General features: G+C 36.3%; 1 protein-coding gene across 2 annotated transcripts in view; it reads left to right on the top strand.

The window, feature by feature from the left end:
• The first annotated feature begins 531 nt into the window (after nt 1-531).
• The window catches only part of LOC145692481 (uncharacterized), a 43,938-nt gene continuing 20,579 nt past the window's right edge, over nt 532-23,890 (top strand). The window contains exons 1-3 of one of the 2 annotated variants that reach the window (XM_081767790.1): nt 532-592; nt 6,494-7,048; nt 12,111-12,312. In XM_081767790.1, the coding sequence (XP_081623916.1) occupies nt 6,529-7,048; nt 12,111-12,312 (722 nt within the window). In that variant the 5' untranslated portion in view covers nt 532-592; nt 6,494-6,528. The remainder of the gene's footprint in view (nt 593-6,493; nt 7,049-12,110; nt 12,313-23,890) is intronic. The other variant, XM_081767797.1, reaches the window with a different exon arrangement.

The raw sequence follows: 23,890 nt of genomic DNA, 5'->3' as shown, positions 1-23,890 counted from the left end.
TATTTATTGCAATACTGTATCTCATAAATATATATATATATTACAACCCCCGTCACTATATTGAGACCGGAAGTGGTTGAATTTACTAGCACTTCCTTTTTCAATATTGATTTTAATAGAGCAAACACTGTAAGAGAAGTCGAAAAGCGGGCTTTTCGCAATCGAATTCGGCGTCACAAGAATATATTCATCTTCTCTCTTAACCCTCTATTCAAACCAGAAGTGGTTCAAGTTAGCAATTGTTGGTTTCAACCTTTATTGACATAGAACATAAACAGTAGCGGATAGCGAGTAAGGCTTCTTGATATGGAATCAGTGTTCGAGATACAGGTTCTATCTTTGATGTTAGTACTCTATTGCAGTCAGTAGTAATAGATAAACGACTTCAAGTTTGAGTATTGAATTCACATAGCTTACAAGTCTAGCGTAGTTTCGCACTCTGGAACGAAACTCACTTGTTTATAACCACACTTACTAATAGACTTAAGTGACTAGGATCTAAGTCTGCACCTTGAGATTTAAAATTCAAGTAAAGAAAGAAGACGAACAAAATATCTCATAATTCTATTGCATCTCCAGCGGAATAATACATGTAAGTAATATATTTTAAAATTTCGAATATTCATCACATATGTCATATCTGCGTTGAAAATCATTCAAATATATTAAATATATTAACAATTCATTGTTTTATTAATTATCAACTGATTAACATGTTCTTTCGTATTTTAATTATTTGTGAATTAATGCTTCACAATTCACTATAATTATTAATAACAAAAGTTAACTTTAGTTTTGAAGGAATTCGAATAGATGTAATCCAATAACAATCTGAAGATATTGCTGTAAAACATTAAAAAGAAAAATTCAAATTGAAGTATGCAAGTTTGTTCAACAAAAAAATTAATTTACTCTTCTCTACGATTTAACCTTATATTGACGTAATATCCGTCAACTCTACTGATGGGCTATTCATGAACAAACTGGCGCTTACCTTTTGTCCGTAGGGTCTCTTGGTTAATCCCGCCTTGCAGCAAGTGAGCTTTCTGGTAGAAAGACACCGTACGAGAGAGAGATCCCGTTTCGTCCATCTTTCCTCATTCCATCATTTTTATCATCAACATCTCCTTTAGGCTTGATGTGTAAACGTTGGAGGTTAAACTAAAATAAATATGACTCTTTTAAGAGACACATTTCACAGCTAACTAGCTCCTTTGCTTTGAACTGCTCTGTTCAAAGTAACTTAAGCGACTGAATCCTCACCAAAGTTGCCAACATCAGGGAAAAAATTTTCGATCTTCGTCTTTAAAATTATCGTATATTACAAAAAATATCGTATATTCGTTATACATGTGATAATTATAATACTACTATTAAGAGCAATAATATGTATAGTAAACTTACCTAGTAATCTTTAGTTTCAAACTCCAATCGGTGTCACCGTCCTCACCAGTTTTTAATCATTTTGAATTTAAAGAATGGATACAAGGTTGCCATTCTCCAATTCTTAAATTGAGTTCGATTTATTTTAGCAGGAATAACTATCACAAAGTTTCGTTGGATGCCTTATAATTATTCAATACAAATCTACAATTTATTTGAACATCCAAAAACAGCAGAAAAAAGTGTGCGTTCTAAAATTGTCATATATTCACCTATTACCGCGAGGGTATTGTCGTATATGGAACTAAAGCTTAAATTATCGTATATTATGATAATTATCGTATGATTGGCAAGCCTGATCTCAATAGCCAATAATCAAAGTAGCCAATAAATATGCAATGAACAATCATGTGACATGGGATAGAGAAAGAAATTAAGTACAAAGGAGTGAAAAAGTTGCCTACGAGGGCCACTATTTATATTTTGAGGCTTGGCAACACTGATTGTAATTGGGCGCTATTTTTTGTTTGCGTAGAAACGTTTGAAATTGTTGACCATAACGGACTTCAAATGTTTTATCAATAACTTTATTTATGTTGTTTACGTTGACTTGAAGATGGCGTGACAACAGAAAAATGGAGTTAACTCTTGAAAATTTTCGTGCAATGATTTATTACGATTTTCGGCGTGAATTAGCAAGACAAGAATGCATCGATCAACTTACTTCCACATTTGGCGATGAAGCCCTATCCTTTGCCACTGTGAAACGATGGTATAACTATTTTACTCGTGGCCGCCATTCGCTCACTGAAGAAATTCGCAAAGGTAGTCCAAAATCAGTTGTTATTCAAGAAAACGTCGATACTGTGCAAACCCTAATACTGCAAGATCATCATGTGACATACTGTGAGATTGTGGCAACCTTAGGCATCAGTTCCAAAAGCATATATAAAATATTACATAATCATTTAGCTGTGAGAAATGTTCGTGCTCGTTGGATCCCACATAATTTGACAAAAACTCAAAAAGAAGCTAACGTCTATTGGTGCACACAAATGCTCAGTAAATACAATGACGGTGCTTCAAAAGACGTATATAAGATTGTCACACGTGACGAATCATGGATATATACATATGAGCCGGAACGTAAACAGCAGTTCGTATGCTCAATTGTATGGGTGTTTCAAGATGAACTAAATCCAACAAAAGTTGTTCACGCTCGAAGGTCGCCTGTATTTTTCGGGATAACTGGTCATGTGGCAACTGTGTTTTTAGAGGAACGTAGAACGACCAACTCTGAATGGTACACAAAAATTTGTTTCAAAAATATTCGAAAAAATGCTTTGACAAATGGTTCGAACGAATGCAAAAGTGTATTGATCATAAAGGAGAATATTTCGAAAAACAATAAATCAATTCCCAATGACAAATTACTGTTCTTTCATTGTTAGCCTCAAAATATAAGTAGTGGCCCTCGTATAATGTTACTTCGGCTGAGATGAGAATAAGCTTTCTTCATGTCTTTTTTTTTTAGCCTTTTGCACTTTCTGGTGGCTAAATACATAGTTCTACATTTCGACAACTAGATAAAGACGTAAATTTTAATCTTCATTAACTAAACTAACTAACTAACTCTATGGGCTATGGAAACCGGAGGTTCAATGCCGCGTTCACAAAAGATCTCTACTGACTTCTATCCTTAGCTAACTGCATCCAGTTTCTACTTTGTATTCCAATCTCTGCGAGATCCATCTTAATATTGTCTTCCCATCTGCGCCTAGGTCTTCCTAATGGTCGTTTTCCGATTGGTCTTCCTGTCAAGACTTTGAAAGCGTTTCTACTTTCTTCCATTCTAGCTACATGACCCGCCCACCTAAGCCTCCTAGACTTGACGACCCTAACAATGTTGGGTAAACCATATAAATTATGTAGTTCCTCGTTATGAAGTTTCCGCCATTCCCCGTTCCCGTTCCTCTTGGGTCCGAATATTCGTCTCAGGATCTTGTTCTCAAATACTTTCAGTCTATGTTCTTCCTTCAGAGTAAGTGACCATGTTTCGCAACCATACAAAACAACAGGCATAATTATCGTTTTGTATATTTTAAACTTCGAATTCCTCGACAAAATTCGCGACGACAAGAGATTTTGAACCGAATAGTAACACGAATTGCCTGCTTTTAGTCGACATTTAATTTCTCTGTGAATATGATTTTCCTCTGTCAGTATTGATCCTTGATACTTGAAACTATCCACTTTGTCAAAAGTATTATTTAATATTTTAACGCATCCATAATTTGCTGTATTCTGGTCCCGACGCACTTCCATGTATTTAGTTTTCTCTGCATTTACTTCTAAACCCATGCCCCTGCAAGCGTTTAATAAGATCTCTGCATTTCTTTCTATTGTTCTCCTATCATCACCTATTAAATTTACATCATCAGCATATGCCATAACCTGGTGAATGCCGTTCAACTCTAGGTCCTGGTTGCTATCTTTGATTTTCCTTATAGCGTGTTCCAGAACGAAGTTAAATAATAATGGCGACAACGCATCTCCTTGTTTCAGGCCATTTTCGACGTGAAAGCTGGTGGACAAAAAATTTCCTACCCGGACTTTACTTTGGGATTCATTTAAACATATCTTAATTAATCTAATTAGCTTTCTCGGTATTCCAACTTCTGTAAGAACGTTGTATAATGTTTCTCTCCTAACCGAGTCGTACGCCTGTCTAAAATCAATAAATAGTTGATGTACCGGGGTATTGTATTCCCACTTTTTTTCGAGTATTTGGCGAATGGTAAATATTTGCTCGATAGTTGATCGATTTCGTCTAAATCCGCACTGATATTCTCCAATAATTTCATCTGCGTATGGGGTCAGTCTTGCTAATAGAATATTTGAAAGGATTTTATAGGATGTTGACAGAAGAGAAATGCCTCCATAATTATTACAGTCAGTTTTGTCGCCTTTCTTGTGAATTGGAACAATGATTGATTCTTTCCACTCTTGTGGCAATTCTTCCTTGTTCCAGATAAGGAGAATGAGTTTGTGTATCTTGTTCCACAATATTTCGCCTCCAGCTAAAATTAACTCAGCCGGAATTTCATCTACACCCGGAGATTTGTGTTTCTTTAATTTTTTTATAGCGGTTTCTACTTCTATTCGGTTGGGTTCTGGAATATACGGTTCTGCGGTGTGTATTTCCTTTTCTCGACCCACACTAGTTTTTGGTTGTGTGTTAAGCAAATCGTCAAAGAAATCTTTCCATCTATTTAAGATGCTATCGTTATCAGTGAGAACTGTACCGTCAGATTTCTTTAATATATAAGCACGAGGTAGATAGCCTTTCTTAAATTCGCTGATCCCCTTATACATGTCCCGGATGCTTTTATTTTTCCTATTATCTTCAAGTTCCTTAATTTTAGCTTTCAGAAAATCGCGTTTCTTTGTTCTAAAAGTTTTGGAAGTTTCCCGCCTGATATCTGCGAAATGTTGTGTAGTTATTTCATTCGGATTTTGTAGCCAGCGTAATTTTGCCTGTTTTCTCTTCTCTGCTAGTTTTATGCATTCCTGGTCGAACCATGGTTTGTTCCTACGTATTTCCGCGTGCCCAAATTTTTCTTTTGCTGAAATTTTAATGCAATATTTAATTTCAATCCAGGTATCCTCCGAATTTTCTAAAGCCGAGAATCTATTCGAAACTTCAATCTGGTATTCCTCTCTTACCTGGCTCTCTTCTAATTTCTTTAAATTGAATCTCTCTGTTTTCGGACAATGAATATTACGTTTATTCAACGATAACCTCTCTCGTATTATCGCTGCTACCAGGTAGTGGTCAGTCTCACAATCAGCCCCTCTAAACGACCGGACATCAATTATGCTAGATTGCCTTCTTCTATCTACTAAAACGTGTTCAATTTGATTATGTGTTTTCCCGTCTGGTGATGTCCAAGTGTATTTATGAATGTCGCGATGTGGGAATTTTGTACTCTTCACGATTAGGTTTTTGGATGTTGCAAAGTTCACGAGTCTAACATATTGTCATTACTTTCCTTATGGAGACTTTCGTTCCCTATAATCGGTTTCAAAATATCCTCTCGTCCTACCTTCGCATTGAAATCCGCTAATAGAATTTTCATATGGTATCGCGGGAGGTGGTCAAATATCCGTTCCACTGCTTCGTAAAAACTGTCTTTTATATCGTCATCCGTATCTTCAGTTGCGGCATGTACATTTAAAGCAATAATATCACACCACCGTCCCTCAAGAGTAATAAAAGAAAGTCTGCCAGTAACAAATCCAACCCGTTTAATTGCTGGTAATATACGTTTATGAACGAATAGCCCTGTTCCTAACTGGTGATTTTTATTTCCTTCCCCGTAAAAGAACGTAAAATTTCCGGAATTCACAGATCCATTTCCTTCCCACCTAACTTCCTGAACTCCTACTACGTCCATCCTGTATTTTTCTAACTCACTCGTTACTGATTTTAACGCGCCTGCCCTATAAAGACTCCTAATATTCCATGTTCCAAATCTCATGTCCATTTTCTTTTGCTGAAGTCGTGCCAAGTTATCAGTCCTTGTCCGAGCCTTTTTTGTGAATATTTCTGAACAAGTGCTTTTTTTTTACAGGATGAGGTTGTTAACCCTACCCAAACCCCCAAGCTGGAGGACCACTCCTAGTCGGCTGTCCACGACTACTTATTCAGTATATTCGCAGCTAACCTCTATATCTAAAGGCCTTCTCCTCGATCCGCAACCTGAGGACGCGCCATGCCGTGGTGACAGGAACCAACCTTCATTATAAGTTTAAATATGTTTTATTCAATTGGCACTTAGGTACAATACATAATACGCCATTAAATCGTAGCATTGGCGTACAAGGTAGCAAAGAACTCTCGAGATGAATTCGTTTAGTTTTCCATGCACTCGTAGGGAAATATCAGGATGAATTATATGAACATAACATTTATAATAGGTTATGTAAGTAGAGACTAGGAAAGTCTAAAGTACAAAGTTATGAGTTGTATCTAGTTTTCGAGATATGCTTGATTCATTTCAGTACATTTAGCATTTTATTGAAACTTTATTTCTTTTTTCTTTATCAGAATTTAATTCATTTGTGTTTCAATTTAAAAGAAAAATGAGTATGTGGCGATTATCATGTCCAGAATCAGAAGATATTTATCAAGACATCCAACAAGTGGACACCATGAAGAAGTTAGTTTCTCGTAGGAGTGAGCAGTTCCTAAACGAAACTATCTCAGATATACCCATAAAATTTTCCACTAGTTTTCTGGATGAGTGTGAAGCTGACGATTCCTTTATCCAAGTGGATGGTCCTACAGCATGGAGATTGGAACGCAATAAACTTTTGCAGAAAATAAAGGATAGAAATGAGAAAGCTCACACAGATAGAGTTACAAGAGAATTGAGACGACAGCAGATAGAAAGGGTACAGGCGCATAAAAAGAAACATTTGCAGTCGTATTACCTTGATGAGGATCTTCAGAAAATGGCAGACGGAGATAAATCTGTGTCGCTCGTAGCTAATGATAAAAAGATAGTTATCACAACGTCACGCAGCACGCCAACTTTAAAACATGGTCCTCAACCAGGCGATATTGTCGATGTTACACATTCTGTTGTATCGTTCAAACCAGGTAAACCTTAATCATATTTGATTTATAAAAGTATAGGCCTAATGTCTGTAGGCTTTTTATACTCTCATCAGAACAATAATATGATTGTAACTCTTAAGGATTGTACGTGGTTTCTAGCAGTGGTGGTTCTTGAGGGAAGTCACATTGGCTTTTCACTGCAAGCTAAGAAAAGAAATACGTATACAAAAATTAGTACACTGTGTAACCATGATATCTCAGACCTATGGTACTCGAGAAACTGCTGGATGGTACACACAGCACTTAATGGTCTGCAAAAATATTCTCTTGTGTGACAAAAAATGTGAAGTGCCATATGATCTAAGGTAACTAGAGGTATATACGCCGGTGCAGCTAAATACGCCAAGTGTTAAGTATTTTTAAGTCACAGTACAGTGACATAGTTTGTCTATCTTATGAACTAAAGCTTTTCAGTTTGGAATTTCATTTCAACTTTGAAGATTAACGTTTTTACATTTTATCTTCATCTTGCACTTTGATTATTCTATTTTTTTGCTTCACCCATGCTGTCTTAGTTCTTAGTAATATTCGAGTTCTTATAATACAGACGATGTAAGCAGTTGCAAGATTTATTACAGGTTTCTAGTAGAATTCTAGACTTGCCGTAATTACCTGGACATGTTGGTAAATACGCCAGTTTGTAACACTTTTTTTCTTTTACCTTGGGTACAAAACATAAGTGAATGGCATCTTTAGTACATTTTTCCACACGTCGAAAAGACTACTCTGCAACGAACATGTCTTGTTCTTTGTGTTTCATGAAAATTAAAGCCGTAAAAAAATTCAACAACCTTAACATGCCGTATTTACCTGCACCTACCTTATAACATGTTTAGAACTCTGCCATGTAATTTCTTTTTTCTTTTTTGAATATTTATTGCTTAGTTTGACTAAATGAATTTTGCAGATTTGAAGTATTATAATCAGAAATAGGTGTGTTCACTTAATATTATTTTATTTTTAATGGTATATTTTAATAAACAATCCACTGCGTAAATTGAAAGAATATTTTCAACATATATGAGCATTTGAAAACTAGCATTTAATCATTATTTAGAAATAAGTCAATACGTGTATAATTTTGTCTCTGGAACAAAGAAATCGTGCTTTTTTGCAATAACTTTCACTGTAGATACATTATTTTCTCTATATACTACATATGGTGTATGTTAGGGGAAAAGGTGAAGAAATCTTATGTAAGCCTCTTCTCTTAGCGTGTAGTGATAAAATTTATTATTTTTTTTAACAATCTGACTTCTCTCATGAGCCCCCACTGGCTTTGAAAGGTACATGTCCAATACTAAGTACCACTATTTATATATCTGGTTCAAAACCATGTTAGCCAGTGATGTAATTCAAATCATTTAACAACAGTTCTATGATTAGTATAGTAAGTTAATTATATTATTATTATTTGTTCTAATATTACCAGGTACTAGTAATATTGACCTGTAATAAGTCACACAGCATGCTTATATTGGTACTTTTGTCCAGAAGCTTGTAATTTTTTGATGAAATGCAAAATTTACTGGAAACTAATATAAAAACTTTCTACTGGCCATTGAAACATAGTAGCGAATCCCGTGTAAGTGTCAAAATGCTAAAGCATCATATCTCTCATTTCATATCAATTTAAAACACCACAACGCAAAATTTCCGTTTCTGACAGGAAACTGAACACATGTTGCAGAAACGAATTGCACGTACACATCAGAAGAATTATATTTCCATAGATGAGATGATTAGAAAACTAAAGTATCATGTTTCAACAGAATGTCTTAACTTCTCTTTACAAATTGGAAACGAAAAAATACTGTATTTAAGATTTTACAAAATAGTACTGGAGAATTATAATTTTTTCGTAAGTACAAGATCCAGAGGTGGAGAAACAATTTTACTGGAAATAACCGGCTTCGAGAGACTGAAAAATTTTAGTGACTGGTTTAGGCAAACCAGCTCAATGGCACCGCTGATTTTAACGATGTTTAATAGCAAAACCTACTTACTTTTATGTGATAATACATAAATGAATACTGGTAGAGTTGTCATCTTTAAAAAAGAAAGCTACAAAGCCATTTATTCTCACTTACTAGCGTAGTATTCGAGCAATCATTTTCTATTAATTTCTTTTTCATCTACACGGAGCATAGGAAAATTCTTCACAACCAAACAAATCTTAAATTACTGTGGAATCGAAAGCAGCTTTGCACTGCTAAAATTTCTTTCAATAACAATATTGAAGTCAGTAAATTTCAGCAATTCTGATATTTTTTGGATGCACAGGAAAATAATTCCGAAGATAATAAGTTACTGAAAAAAGCATATTCCTATCAAATCGGTCAGTTTATTCTAAAGTCATTGGCAAAAGAAAATTTAGCAATCGAAAGATACAGCTTGATCTAACGGTAAGAGCTTTTAAACAAATAACAACAAATATCAGTTCTGAATTACATAACAAATGTGCAAGACGCGTCTAGAAAGTAGGTTTTCCTACAGCAGTAAACACATAGAAGTCAGTGACTTTGAAACATTTAATGCCGAAGATACAACTCATTTGGCACAATTTTTCAATAGATTCACCACTGGAATTCAAATACTTGTCATTGTGGGATGAACTTTAGTATTCCGATGTCGTAAAGATACTCTTCTGGGAATCCAGCTAGTGCTAGTTGCTTCGGCACTCATAGAACACAATTTCTTGAAATTCAGGTGTCTGTGACAATTTCGTGCAACGGGAATCAGTGAGAACTATCTACTGAGGTCAGTTATCGTGACGGTTCTCCAAAATGCACTGCACACCAGATTCCCAAGATTGCCTTTCATGTGAGATAGCTTCTCATTCTCAGTGTATATTTGACCATAAATGTTTCAAGATCATTGGGTCTTCCTTGTATTTACTACCATAGGAAAGAATATTTACTGGACTTGCATCGCATCACATTCATTTTGTCGGAGGATATGTAAATGTTCTCAAACTTTCTGCAAAGACAACTTAACCCACTACACTATGATCTGTGATGTCAGATAAGTATGTGAACAATAGTTACGTTCATTTCATTCTTGATGGTTTTGTGTAGATCATGCAGTGTTCTGGACGGTTTGTGGAGATTTATCCTTTAAGTAGGACAAAAGCCCTTACCAGAACACAAAACTGGAAGATCGAGATCCTTTTTGAGGGACACTAACTTCAATTACCTCACATTCATATTTACATACATACCAACAAACAACTTAAAGTTTTTGGAGGCGCTGAATTTGGTCACAGGGAGCTCAACCCCTTGGCCATCTTCTAGTTACGGGTTTGGTTTCAACATAAGAAAGCTTAGGAGAAGTTAGGTCAAAAGATTTGGGAGATGCGTAACCAAATGAACTGATTAATAATTTCATCCTGGCATTGAATATAGTACATGTAGTGCTATATCGTGGAAAGTAGATCTATGTTCACTAGATTTCGTCGAGCTCTACAAGTTTGTTGAATATGTGACAGTGTCAGTGTGTATGATCTCGTCGAAAAAAAATGGGGCTAATCATTCTCAGGGTACACACTGTGCACCAAATACCAACATTTCCAAAAAGCAGTAGTGTTTCAATAATACTATTAGGATTCCGACAGCTCAAATTGGTGTAGTCTAATAGACGAAACCATGATTTGTCCGTAAACCATATTATGCAGAGAATATCTGGTTGTAGCGTAAAAGCTGGTAATCGCTGGCAATAATGTTCTCACTTTTGCTTGTGTTGCTTCTTTAATTCATACGTTGCATCCTCTTTGCATGATTGCATTTACCATGCTTTTTTGCCATCTCACAAGACAATATAACGCTCTCGGACGTTCCATACATAAGTGATTCAAGTTCAGTTTTGGAAATTTTGGACATATTATACCTGTAAGCTCTCTACCTGAAGTCTCTTTCAGTGCTTAAAATATGCATATCTTGATATTGTAAGTAACTCTTACGATGTAAAAACAGTGTTCACTGTTTCATGTACTTAAACTGAGCATGCAAAATTTATGCCTCCTTTCTCTCATAAATTTGGTAATTGAACTTAAATCTTCTGTGCTTTGAACGCCCATCGCGTGTCAAGTAATGTTGCTGACAATCATTCACTTAAATTCGACTCAGAGCAGAGATTGATGTTTAACACTGTTACTGAGAAGAGAACAGTTGTGTCGAGCTTCGTCGTCACTGGACGTAAACATCGAAAGAATTGTTGGGTTCTTTGGTATGTTACGAATGTTGAACTCACTTCAGAACGTCATTTCTATTTTCAACGAGAGAATTCCCTACTCAGAAAGTCCTCACCAAAAGCAGAAAGAGACAATTGAATTATTGTTCCCTTATCACTACGTATTTATCAATTTTCATGACTTCATGAATTTATGAATAATTTCAGAAGCTGAAAGCGACTGTCACGTTCAAGAGTAAATAGTACAGGAGGAAAAACTTGCAAGAGGTTGGATTAAACGTAAAAATGTCCTTTAGGCAAAGTTGCATAGATACTGATCATGGAAAACCTACATAGCGGAAACGCAAAATAGAAAAGAAAATGTAATGCTTGATCTATGAAAATGACAGTCGCTTTTAATAGCATAAACTACTATTGTTCTCTATTCTACAAAGTTGTATTTGTTCTTATTTACATTTTCTGTTAAAATTTTCACATGTAACAAAATGTTAAATTCATTGTATTCGAAAGAGAATCAGGAGCATTTTGAATACATACACGGCCAACAATCTTCTTCAGTTACTCTGAAATCTGTGGTGTATCAAGATTATAACTTACAGTATTCTTACTCATCACTTAAGACTTAAAAATCAATTATGGGTTAGTTGTTGGAACAGAAAATTTAATGTTTTAGTGAAAAGTTCCTGACGAAGGCAAAATTGAGTCAGGTACCAAGGAAATCGTAATAAGTATCTTGGAATTTCAATTTATTTCCGTAAACACAAATAATACTCCAGTTATTTGTTCGATCAATAACTTGTTATTACTATACAGCCAGACTGTTGCTACAATATTTAATGTATATTATGTTCAACAGAGAAAAGGTCGAAAGTCCTAAGCTGGAAACCCAGACGATTGGGTAAGACCACTTCCCCTGGATCTACTATCACAAGCACAGCAAGCACAGGCAGATCGACAGCACTAGAAATGCCTACAAGAGATTTTCCCTGGAAACAAGAAGATGTCAAAAAGACGTTAGAAAAGAGGATGGCCAACAGAAAGACGCTTATCAAACCTTTGTGAGTATAGCAATTATAGCATTTAATAAAAAGTAATTTTCCTAGTAGAATAGTTTATTAATTCAAGCTTTCTTATAATAATCAGAGTAGACAAAATGACTGTTGGAGAATGAACTGTTATAAACTGCAAATCATTACGCTTATATTCCAAGGAACTGTCCAAGTTTAAAAAATAAAGCAATATATGCGAAGAATAAAATAATAATCATTTTTATTTTATTCTAAAGTTTTCTGTAAAATGAAATTAATATATAAATCTTAGGAGCGAAAAATTAATTAAGTCTTGACTTTGGGGAAGGTCTTCCAGGATAGACGTTGGAAGGAGAAGTACAAGAACTCTTGAGAGCTACATCTTGTATTAACAAGATATGTTAGCCAGGACGTAGAATCAATGTTTCAGAACTGTCACTTCAAATATTTTTAAAATCATGAATTGATTAATGAACCACTAGGTAAATAGCCAAGTCGCAAGTCAATAGGTTTTGCTTCGTAGGCAGGGGTAAAAGTGAGGAAGAATGTGGGGCCACCGTTCCCCTACGTTCAAAAATTATGTATGGCGCCCCTCAGTTTCTAAGAAATTACAATGGACAAAGATAGGCAGAGGGACGGCGTGACGTCATGCCGCTATCTACCGTCCCCCTACCTTTCTAGATACACTTTTACTAATATTCGTAGGCATACCTTTAAAAAAATATATCGTGCTATTGTTATGTTACTATTTGTTCCCAAATATGTTACTATTAATTGTTTGTACTCTTGTCCCGCTATGAATTCACAAATTATTTTCAGCAAAATATTTAACCACATTTCGTTATTTTTACGGAAACTTATTTGAATACTGAAAGAGCTTCAACAAATTATCTTTTAAATATAGGAAAAATGGGGCATAACGACCCCCCGGGCAAAATTGTCACCCCGGTATATAACGGTGTTGCTCTGGTGCTGGTACTACTGCACAAGCCGTAGTTAGTGTGGCGCGAAGTGTTGAGAAAAGGAGACGTCGCTACCTTCAATAGCGTGTTAAATAAGCGGAGAAAACCATTTTCATGGTACGTCGATATAAGGTAAGTAGCGAGTATTCTACCTGTTGCTGAAAAAAGTAATTATTTGAATAAAACATGTTACACACACACATCGGCGGCGCAAATCTGTCTTCAACATTGGGGGGGGACGGGTAAGACCGTTCCCATATATATATATATATATATAGTGGTCGAAGTGAGACGGTATGCGGTGGTATGCCATACCGTCTCTGGTTTTTCAGTAATAAGAACATACCGTCTCTGGTTTCTCAGTGATCAAGACAATATTTAATTAGCCGGTATGTTGAGTCAAAATCATAATGAAACATACCGCCTCTGCTTTTTTCCGCATATATATCAATGCTGTGAAGAATCAGGGAACAGAATTGTCTTCAGTGGTGTATTTAAGAGGCTATCGGGCTCAAGCTCCCCACGAAATAAATTTGTTAGTTTTTCGCATTCCACGTACAACAATAATCCTTCTAACCATTTCTAAGAATGTCATTGACTTTCCATTTTCTTATGCTATTTGTTCAGGAATAATACTGTATTTGCCAAATTTCATTCCATGTAAGAATTGCGTCCTTTTGTTCTTTCTTTCGTCCTTTCTACTTTTCTGTTTCTTTTTCTTGACGTTACTTTCTTTCATTTCGTCTATCATACTTTATCGATCATTGTCAGTTGTGATTTAAGTCGGCCGTCATCAGTAACACCAAAACTAAGAGGAGTTAATAAGCGAAACTGGTGTTCCACACCAACTTGCGCGGATATCAAGATGACAGGACTTGAGTTATTATAACAAAGGAAAAATTATATCGTTTAGTTGTTTTTAAAAGAAGGAAATGTTTGAATTTTAAAAAATCAAAACGGGGGAATAATTAGCCCGGGAAATTAGGAAGGGCAAGAGGATGCTTTCTTTTTATTGTATGAATAGAGTAAAGGGTTAGATTCACTCCTAAATTTTTATATAATATCATATAGGATTTATCGGTCTGCAATTCTTGCCATTATAACTTCAATTTATGCATAAATTAAAATATATTTAATTCTCAAACTCAGATGGGCAATTGCCCACTTCCTTCCTTGTATTGGGCATAGCTAGCCCCTCGAAACAAAATCCTAAATACGCCGTTGGTTGTCTTCAACATTAGGAGGTGGGCACATTTGAGGCTTATTCTAGAGAAGGGAGATGAAACTCATATTACGGTAGATGACTCTGATCAACTGTTGTAGAGTATATTATATATTAGGCGATGTAGATGAAGTAGTAATACATATCAGTATTACAAATCACTGCCGTGAACACATTCTGAAATCGGAATACATGCATATTTATAATTGGTATGTTTCTAATTAGGCATCCACAAAGATATCCACGTTAAAATTGTTTTATAATAATATACCATAATGACTTCCCCGAAACTATGAAGAAAGAATATCAATTATGTATGACGCAACACTACTCTTTGAGCAAAATGATGATAATCTCAATCAAGGACGCCGATTTCTCTGTAGCTTTGGGGGGGCATTCATAAAAAATACATAAAACAATACATATAGACCTAACAATAAAAATACATATAAAATACATATTCATAAAAATACAGGGGGTCCACGTGAGCTTTTGGGGGGGGGGCCTCCGACCTCCCAGGATCGGCCCCCTTGATCTCAATAACATTAAAGGAATCATTACAGAAATCTAACGCATGTCATATACTCTTTAGTTAACAGATGTAACCTTAAGATTATGGAGAAAAATCCAATTGAATTCTTTTCTTTGCTTATGAAGCGCCGTCTCTCAAAAGAAAAATTGGGACGCGCGGAAATACGTAGCAACAAACCATGGTTCGAACGAGCAGAAAAGAGAAAACAAGCAAAATTACGTTGGCTACAAAATCCGAATGAAATAACTACACAAAATTTCGTAGACATCAGGCGGGAAACTTCCAAAACTTTTAGAACAAAGAAACGCGATTTTTTGAAAGCTAAAATATAGGAACTTGAAGATAATAGTAAAAATAAAAACAAACCGGGACATGTATAAAGGGATCAACGAATTTAAGAAAGGCTGTCAACTCCGTGCTTATAATAAAGAAAGCTGATGGAACAGTTCTCATTTATACAGATAGCATTTTAAAAAGATGGAAATATTCCTTTAACGATTTTCTTAACACGCAGTAAAAACTAATGTGCGTAGAGAAAGGGTGATACACACCGCAGAAAAGCATATTCCAGAACTCAACCGAATAGAAGTAGAAATCACTATAAAGAAATTAAAGAAACACAAATATCTGGGTGTAAACGAAATTCCGGCTGACTTAATTTTAGCTGTATGTGAAAAATTGTGGAACAAGATACACAAACTCATTCTCCTTATCTACAACAAGGAAGAATTGCCGCAATAGTGGAAAGAATCAAACATTGTTCGAATCCACAAGAAAGGCGACAAAACTGACTGTAATAATTATCGAGGCATCTCTCTTCCATCAACATCCTATAAAATCCTTTCAAACATTCTATTAGCAAGATTGACCCCATACGCAAATGAAATGATTTGAGATTATCAGTGTGGATTTAGACGAAATCGATCAACTATCGACCAAATATTTACCATTCGACAAATACTCGAAAAGAAGTGGGAATACAGTAGGCCGGTACTTCAACTATTTATTGATTTTAGAAGGGCTTACGACTCGGTTAGAAGAGAAACATTGTACAGCGTTCTTACAGAATTTGGAATACCGAAAAAGCTAATTAGATCAATTAAGGCATGTTTAAATGAATCCCAAAGTGTAAAGTCCGGGTAGGAAATTTTTTGGCCACGAGTTTTCACGTCGAGAATGGCCTGAAACAAGGAGATGCGTTGTCGCCATTATTATTTAATTTTGTTCTGGAATACGCTATAAGGAAAATCAAAGATAGCAACCAGGGCCTAGAATTGAACGGTATTCACCAGGTTATCCCATATGCTGATGATGTAAATTTAATAGGGGATGACAGGAGAACAATAGAAAGAAATGCAGAGATCTTATTAAACGCTTGCACGGGCATGGGTTTAGAAGCAAATGCAGAGAAAACTAAATACATGGAAGTATTAGTCGGTACTGTAATACGGTAAATTATGGATGCGTTAAAATATTAAATAATTCTTTTGATAAAGTAGATACTTTCAAATATATAGGATCAATATTAACAGACGAAAATCATATTCACGGAGAAATTAAATGTCGACTAAAAGCAGGGAATTCGTGTTACTATTCAGTTCAAATCTCATTTCGTCGCAAATTCTGTCGAGGAATTTGAAGCTTAAAATATATAAAACGGTAATCAATCTGTTGTTCTGTATGGTTGCGAAACATGATCGCTTACTCTAAAGGAAGAACATAGACTGAAAGTATTTGAGAACAAGATCCTGAGACGAGTATTCGGACCCAAGAGGAACGGGAATGGAGAATGGCGAAACTTCATAACGAGAAACTACATAATTTATACGGTTTACCAAACATTGTTAGGGTCATCAAGTTTAGGAGGCTTGGGTGGGCAGGACATATAGCCAGGATGGAAAAAACTAGGTACGCTTTCAAAGTGTTAGCGGCAAGACCAATCGGTAGCGGTAAGACCAAATTGTAGCAGTGAAACGACCATTAGGAAGACCTAGACGCAGATGGGAAGACAATATTAAGATGGATCTCGCAAAAATAGGAATACAAAGTAGAAACTGGATCCAGTTGGCTAAGGATAGAAGTCAGTGAAGAGCTTTTGTGAACGCGGCATTGAACCTCCGGGTTCCATAGGCTATAGAGTTAGCTTACGAAGCATGAATAGATGCCTAGGCTGATACTACAAATAGATTAAATTCCCATTTACTGAAAAGTTAGGTTTTACTGACATTGGATAGTCTGTATATTCTTCGTGTGCTAGGGCCTAGGGGAGAAAAGGAGATAAGATTTCATATCAGGTTACGTCACGCAGTCCCACGCCCTCATTTTTTTTATTAAAAATGTAAAAGCCAAGAGAAACCAATTTCATCTCACTTTCCTTTGTGGCAGTCGGACACAAATCATTAGGGATGCGCTCGAGTCGAGACATGTCTCGAGTCTCGACTCGACTCGACTCGAATTCGAGTCGAGATTCGAGTCGAGACACACTTTGTAAAATTCGAGACGAGTCGAGACAAACGTATTTCTCGACTCGAATTTTCGAGTCGAGACGGCTCTTAAAAATCTCGACTCGACTCGAATGTCTCGAAAATCTTTCTATAATTTTTAATATTATTTTGAAGAAAGTATTCACTCAGAAACAGCCTTGAAACCAATTCCAGCTTTTATTCCTTTAGAAAGGTACAGAACGCATAAAATTAATAGTTAATCTTTAAAGATTAAGATTTAATTTTCAGCTCAATTCAGTTAATTAGAACTAATAGTTAATGTCGTTGTATTTGGTTGTACTGTAAATATAATGATAATAATAATAATACTTGATTATCTAGTTTGTATAAAACTATTATCCGTAGTCTAAATCCAGTTTGTATGAAACTATTGCGATAGAGTGAACTTCATAAATTCTCTGAATGAGCAGTTGGTAGTCTATAGTAATTTAGCATAGTTATAATTATTGTGTTTTCGTTCCCATGAACGCAATAGGGGTACGTAACTTCTGGATTATTCGCTTGCCCAACTATTCTGAGGCTTTAATATGTTGCAGCATATCACGAGCTACGGATAATATATAATGTAACATTTGTTGTACATCACATATTATGATACGAGACTATTTTACATAAATATATTTTATTTATCTAATATAAATAAAATAAAGAGTTTGTTTGTGTGTTTGTCTGTCTGTCTGTGCGACCTGGGGACCAGACGAGTGGACCGAGAGTTCCCAAAATTTGGTCACGGGTACCTTCGTCCAGGCCCCAGATCAAGACGAAGCGTTTTTTTTTTAATTTCGAACCAGGGGGGTCTCGGGGGGGGACGTTTACTGGGACCGACCTGGGGACCAGACAAGTTGACCGAGAGTTACCAAATTTTGGTCACGGATTCCTTGGTCCAGGTCCCAGTCTAAGGCGAAGCGTTTTTGTCAAAATTGGAACCAGGGGGTCTCAGGGGGGCGTTTAGCGAGACATGTAGTAAAAGTAATCCAAATTGATCGACATTAGTGTCAAATCCATAGTTTTCACGGTCGCTGAGATCAATGGTGACACTTCCATCAGCGATGGCTTGCAAATTCAGCTACTACTGTATGCGGGCCGGGTGTCAGCGGGTGAGGAATACCGAGACATGTATAAATAGCCCATATTGATTGATACTAGTGTCAAATCCTTAGTTTTCGCGGTCACTGAAATGAATGGTGATACTTCCACAGGTGTTGACTTCCAAATACAGCCCCCATGCGAAGAATGGGTATATTAAGCTAGTATTACAATAAATGGACTGCTTGGATCCCAAGAACTAGTACAGATAAGTACCATCCACTTCTATGAATAGGTATTTTTTTAAAGGATTTTTGTAAACACTAAGTTATAAAACAATGAACTACATACAGTAGTTATGGTTTTGGTTCCCAACATAAAAGAAATATGGATTGTTCATGAGATATTGAACTTCAACTTTCACTCCTGGAAAATTTCAATTTTGGAGTTAGGCCACTTGGCATCAAAGCAGTTCACTGTAAGATAAATACATTCCGCACATTAGTAACATAGTTGTTCAGGGGCCTTTGATTTCCATCCTCTCAAATGAAAGCTGAATGATTGCTTGATACATGCTGACTATATAGGAGAAATAGTGTATTAAGTTTTCGAGCTTTGGTGCGTATCCGTATTTACACTCTGATATAACTTTAAGTTCACACTCAAATCGAGCTAATTGTTTTTAATGCATTTCGAAAGCTTTTGTTTTTATGCAGCTCATTAAGGAAAATCTATTTCATAATCGTAACATTTATGTACTAAGAAACTATGAACGTAAAGTGGACTCGACCTAGCCCCGTGGCCGCTGTGACTCAGTGGCACAGCTCTCACCCTTGGTGTGTGAGGACTCTGATTCTGTGTGTGTGTGTGTGTGTGAACTCCGCGGCTAGTGTATGCGTACAGAGTCGGAAGCGGTATGTATTGTTTATACTACTTACAACGTTACCCCCCACATAAAATATAAATTCACCCTTTCTCCCTTCTCTTTTTCGAATACAATGAACCGACTCTTTTGCTGAAGAACGATGCTAAAAGAAAATTGAAACATCTGTGTCTAAACTTTCTTTGAAGCGCAGTCTTTTGTATTTGTAAGGTTTTGCGAGTGTTTTCGAAATAGCCAAATTTTTACCATGGATTCCTGTTGCGAACTGACCATGAGTAAACACCCGATCTCGCTGTGCTCAATTTCTCTCGCACACGTGAAATGGGTTTGTTGTTTCCAAAACAAATAGGAAATTACCTTGTGCTTTTGCATTTCTGCACGCACACAGGTACCATTGTTGTTTTAATGATCAGAAGAAATATCAAAGCCATCCGATATATATGATACAAAACAGCTAACAGAGGGAGGCAAAGATAAAAGTAGGCCTATACCAAGTTTTCCGCGTGGTACCATTATGGAGAATAAATATTTGATAAAGTCACGTAGATGCGCTTAAACCTATTCCATCTGTCCTTATAATTTTTCTGGTCTCATCAATTTCTCAGGAGAATACGTACAACATATGTCCAAATTCCATATATACTCTTTCTAAACTAATGAGTAAACTTATTAAGAACACCAACTGATATCAATAAACAGGAAAGAAAACAATACTTTATACTTCTATCATTTGGTACACATCTCTATGAAGCACAGCTTGTTTCTTTTTGAAATAGCTCCTTCGTGTCACAGCTGTGGTTAGTTTTGTTTTGTGTTAGGATGAAAGAGAGAAATGCAACATTTGCTTCGAGGTGAAGTTATATATATTATTAAGATGAGCGGTGATAAGCGAGGTTTAACAACGAGTGCCTTTCGGATGCACAATTTAACGGGTAGTTGCAGTCCGTGTTGAGAATCGAACCAAAGCTATGTAAGACATGTTAATATTGAGCTCTTTTGTGGTAAAAGTGAACTTCAGAAACACACAAAAGACTTGAAACATCAAGCTAATGTAAAGCAATTGAAAAATAGCCTACCTATCGCTGCATCTTTTCTGTGGCTAGAAACATGCAGTGTGTAGCAACAAGAATCGTGTTAAGGACTTTTTTTTCGAACATAACATTCCCTTCCACACCATAAAAGACAATATAATGTTTGTTAAAAGAAAGTGCACATAATATTTTTAAATTTTGTTTGTGATCCTATCATGCATAATAATAAATAATGCCTTTCATACTACGAGAATGAGTTCAACTATACGTCATGGCCCCTCTAAAGCGGGGCCGCGGTGGCTCAGTGGTAGATCGTTCACCTCTGGTGCTTGGGGACCCTGGTTCGATCCCAGCTCGCACCAAGTGAACTTTGTGGTGGACAAACACCGTGTGCGTGGGTTTCCTCGGGGTTCTTCCGTTCCTCCCACTTTCTTCATTCCACGATTTCACTAATTTCTCATCATCACCCCTCTCCTTTAGCCTAACCGGCATAACCGTGGGACGTAAAACTCAAAGATTTCACTTCATTTTTTCCCTCGAAAGCGATATCTTTCAAAATTATTTATTGTTAGATATTGTAAATTTACGGTATCTATTTTAGTGGACGGGAAATTTTGCATCTAATCGGATAATTTCATGGCTTCTAACAGGAATTCGCAGTTACGAAATTTGCATCACTGTCTTTTGAAAGGATGCCTAGAAAAAATACTACTAGAAAATAACTGAAAACACAAAATGGATTTGATAGCCAAATTCACGTCATCTTGGTGCGTCATCATTTTTCTTTAAATATTTGTATTTAGTATTAGATTAGAGTTTAGTGTCCCTTTCAGCATCAAGGCTATATGAGACGTGAACTTACAAATTAACGTGGGTTCAGAACCACAGGAGTTCCCATCGGAAATCGAACCTAGGTCTCCCGCACCAAAGACGCGTACGCTAATCATATGGACAAGGGTGTTCGATATTTAGTAATGTGTACATAAAGTTGTGAAATTGCGCTTGTATAATGGAATGCAATTCCTTCTACTGACATAAACCTTCACAATACTTAGCTGGACAAAGTATCTTTAAAAAGAAAACGTCACTCTTTATGTTTCAGTTCCTGGTTCGACTGAAGGATGGAACAAATTGCAATGAGCGTTTTTGGATCCTACTTTGTGTAGTTGATTCATCATAAACTTGGTATTTGATACGGATATGAACTATTACACTTATTTGGTGTTTATTTCTAAATAATAAGTCCTAATACAATTTCATAAAGTTGTAATTCTTCTTTAGTTTGTATCACTTTACACAATGACAAATCCAAAAGGTGTGTTGTATCGGTGCAGTACCAGTTTTTCACGTTTTTCAAAATGTTCCAAAACCCAAAGAATAATCTTTAATTTCTGATACTTTAGTCGTCACAAATTACAATTTTATAATGTAGTCAATGTTTATAATTACTGGGCAGTTGGGCGTTTAAACTAATGACATCATAATAAAGTCAAAACCCTAATTTTGAGTTGAATTGATTCTGATTTTAACGTCCCGTTCAGCAGCGAGGCTATGTGAGACGTGGACCTACTGATTAACGTGGAATCCGAACCTCATGAACTCCCACCGGGAATCAAGCCCAGGTTTCCTACGCCAAAGGCAAGTATGCTAACCGTTAGCCACGAATGAGCTCCACCATAATTTTAGTGGGCGATAAGAAATATCTCGCCAGTGCTTTTACAATAAATAAAATTTTATAAGTATTAAAGAATAGTGGTAAGAGATTTTATAATAGCTCTTTTATTTATGAGATATGAGTATTTTGAAAAAAAAACAACTAAAGAATAGATTGGCGGAACCACAAAAGACTCTTAAAATAAACTTTCTTATAAATACATACGCACCTTACTCACCTTTTATAATTGCTATGCTTACGTTCTCCATAAAAACCGAAATTCTCTTTTAGTGATACTTTACACAAGATCATGAAGTGGGTTCAAATTTAATTAAAGGCAAAATACAATACAATAATCCACAAATATTGCCTCAAGTGAGTTTAAAGATTTCTAAACACTAGTGCAAAAACGGGCTCTGCCGTTGCGATCGATTTACAGGTCTTGAGACGAAAGTAAGAAGGGTCTTACGCACACAGTAAGTAAAAACAATTAATATGCCGGTAACTTTCCCCCAAATGGGTGTATCTTAAAACTAATCTCACCATTATTTTTCTAATTAAATTCTAGCCCGAAATTATGTATCATATTACCCTATTCCCATTTTGAAAACTTGACCTTAATTCAAAATGGCGGATTTCAAGATGGCTGCCATCAAGGTCAAATCTACCATACGACTTCCCCCCAGGACTTATATGTATCCACATGGTTTTTCTTCACTTTTCTTCATTAACGCTCCGTTTACAAAGGGTAGTAAGGGACTTCTGTGGTAATCTCTAATAACCACATCACAACTCTTAAAAGTTATTAAAAAAAATAGAAAACATGCACCATGGCAAAAATTTGTCATCACAAGTAATGATGCATACATGCCTTCTATCAGCAAAAAAAAGTTTCATTGAAATTGGAGCCGGACATTTGAGTGATGTCCCTTGTGGGATGTGATTGAACGTGACGTCAGAACACATCGCCCTCCTTCCTGGAATTTACGGGAATTAGGTGACTGAGTGAGCACATGTGGTGCCAGCTCTCTCCAGCGACCTATCAAGGATCATTGCGTGTATGCCAAGACGTGTCGCCGTTTTTATCCATGCCAAAAGTCGACATACTGACAATTAGGTAGGTAGTCATGATGGTCTGGCTGATGTGTGCGTATATTTTAACTCGTACATTTTGTCTCGACTCGAATTCGAGTCGAGTCGAGACAGAGACTGTCGAGTCGAGACACGAGTCGAGACAGAAACATATTTTCGAGTCGAGACACGAGTCGAGACAACATTTTCTCGAGACGAGTCGAGACAGGCTTAAATCTCGACTCGACTCGACTCGAATGCATCCCTACAAATCATCACACTTTTCTGCAAAAAGCACTTTTCAAATCGGATTATTGGGAGAGCCTCCAGTTCCAATGTTGGGGGGGGACATGTATCCCCATTTCCCCGGAATTTGTGCCCGTACCTACAGCTAAGACAACTTTCCAGCATGAGGAGAGAGACATATCCTCCTCTGGTATTTATTGCAATTTGTGACCAAATAGCGGAAGTGGAATTAATATATATTGATGAGACTACTAAACGCACTACAGCACGAAGTTCAGTTTGAAATACTACAAATTACGATTCTTTTTTAAAAAATGGAAAAGCCAAGAGGAATCAATTTCATCTTACATTCCTTTGTGGCAGTCAGACACAAATCATCAAGCTTATCCCAAAAAGCACTTTTTAAGTCAGATTATTGGGGGAACTGTCCCCCCCAGGTCCAACATTGGGGGACATGTCCCCCTCGTCCCCCCGGGA

Source organism: Thermobia domestica, chromosome 1 (genome assembly GCF_964235325.1).
Source record: "Thermobia domestica chromosome 1, izTheDome1.hap1.1, whole genome shotgun sequence".
Classification (NCBI taxonomy): Eukaryota; Metazoa; Arthropoda; class Insecta; order Zygentoma; family Lepismatidae; genus Thermobia; species Thermobia domestica.
The sequence above is the reverse complement of the archived record's forward strand: the minus strand, read 5'-3'. Positions and strand labels throughout refer to the sequence as shown.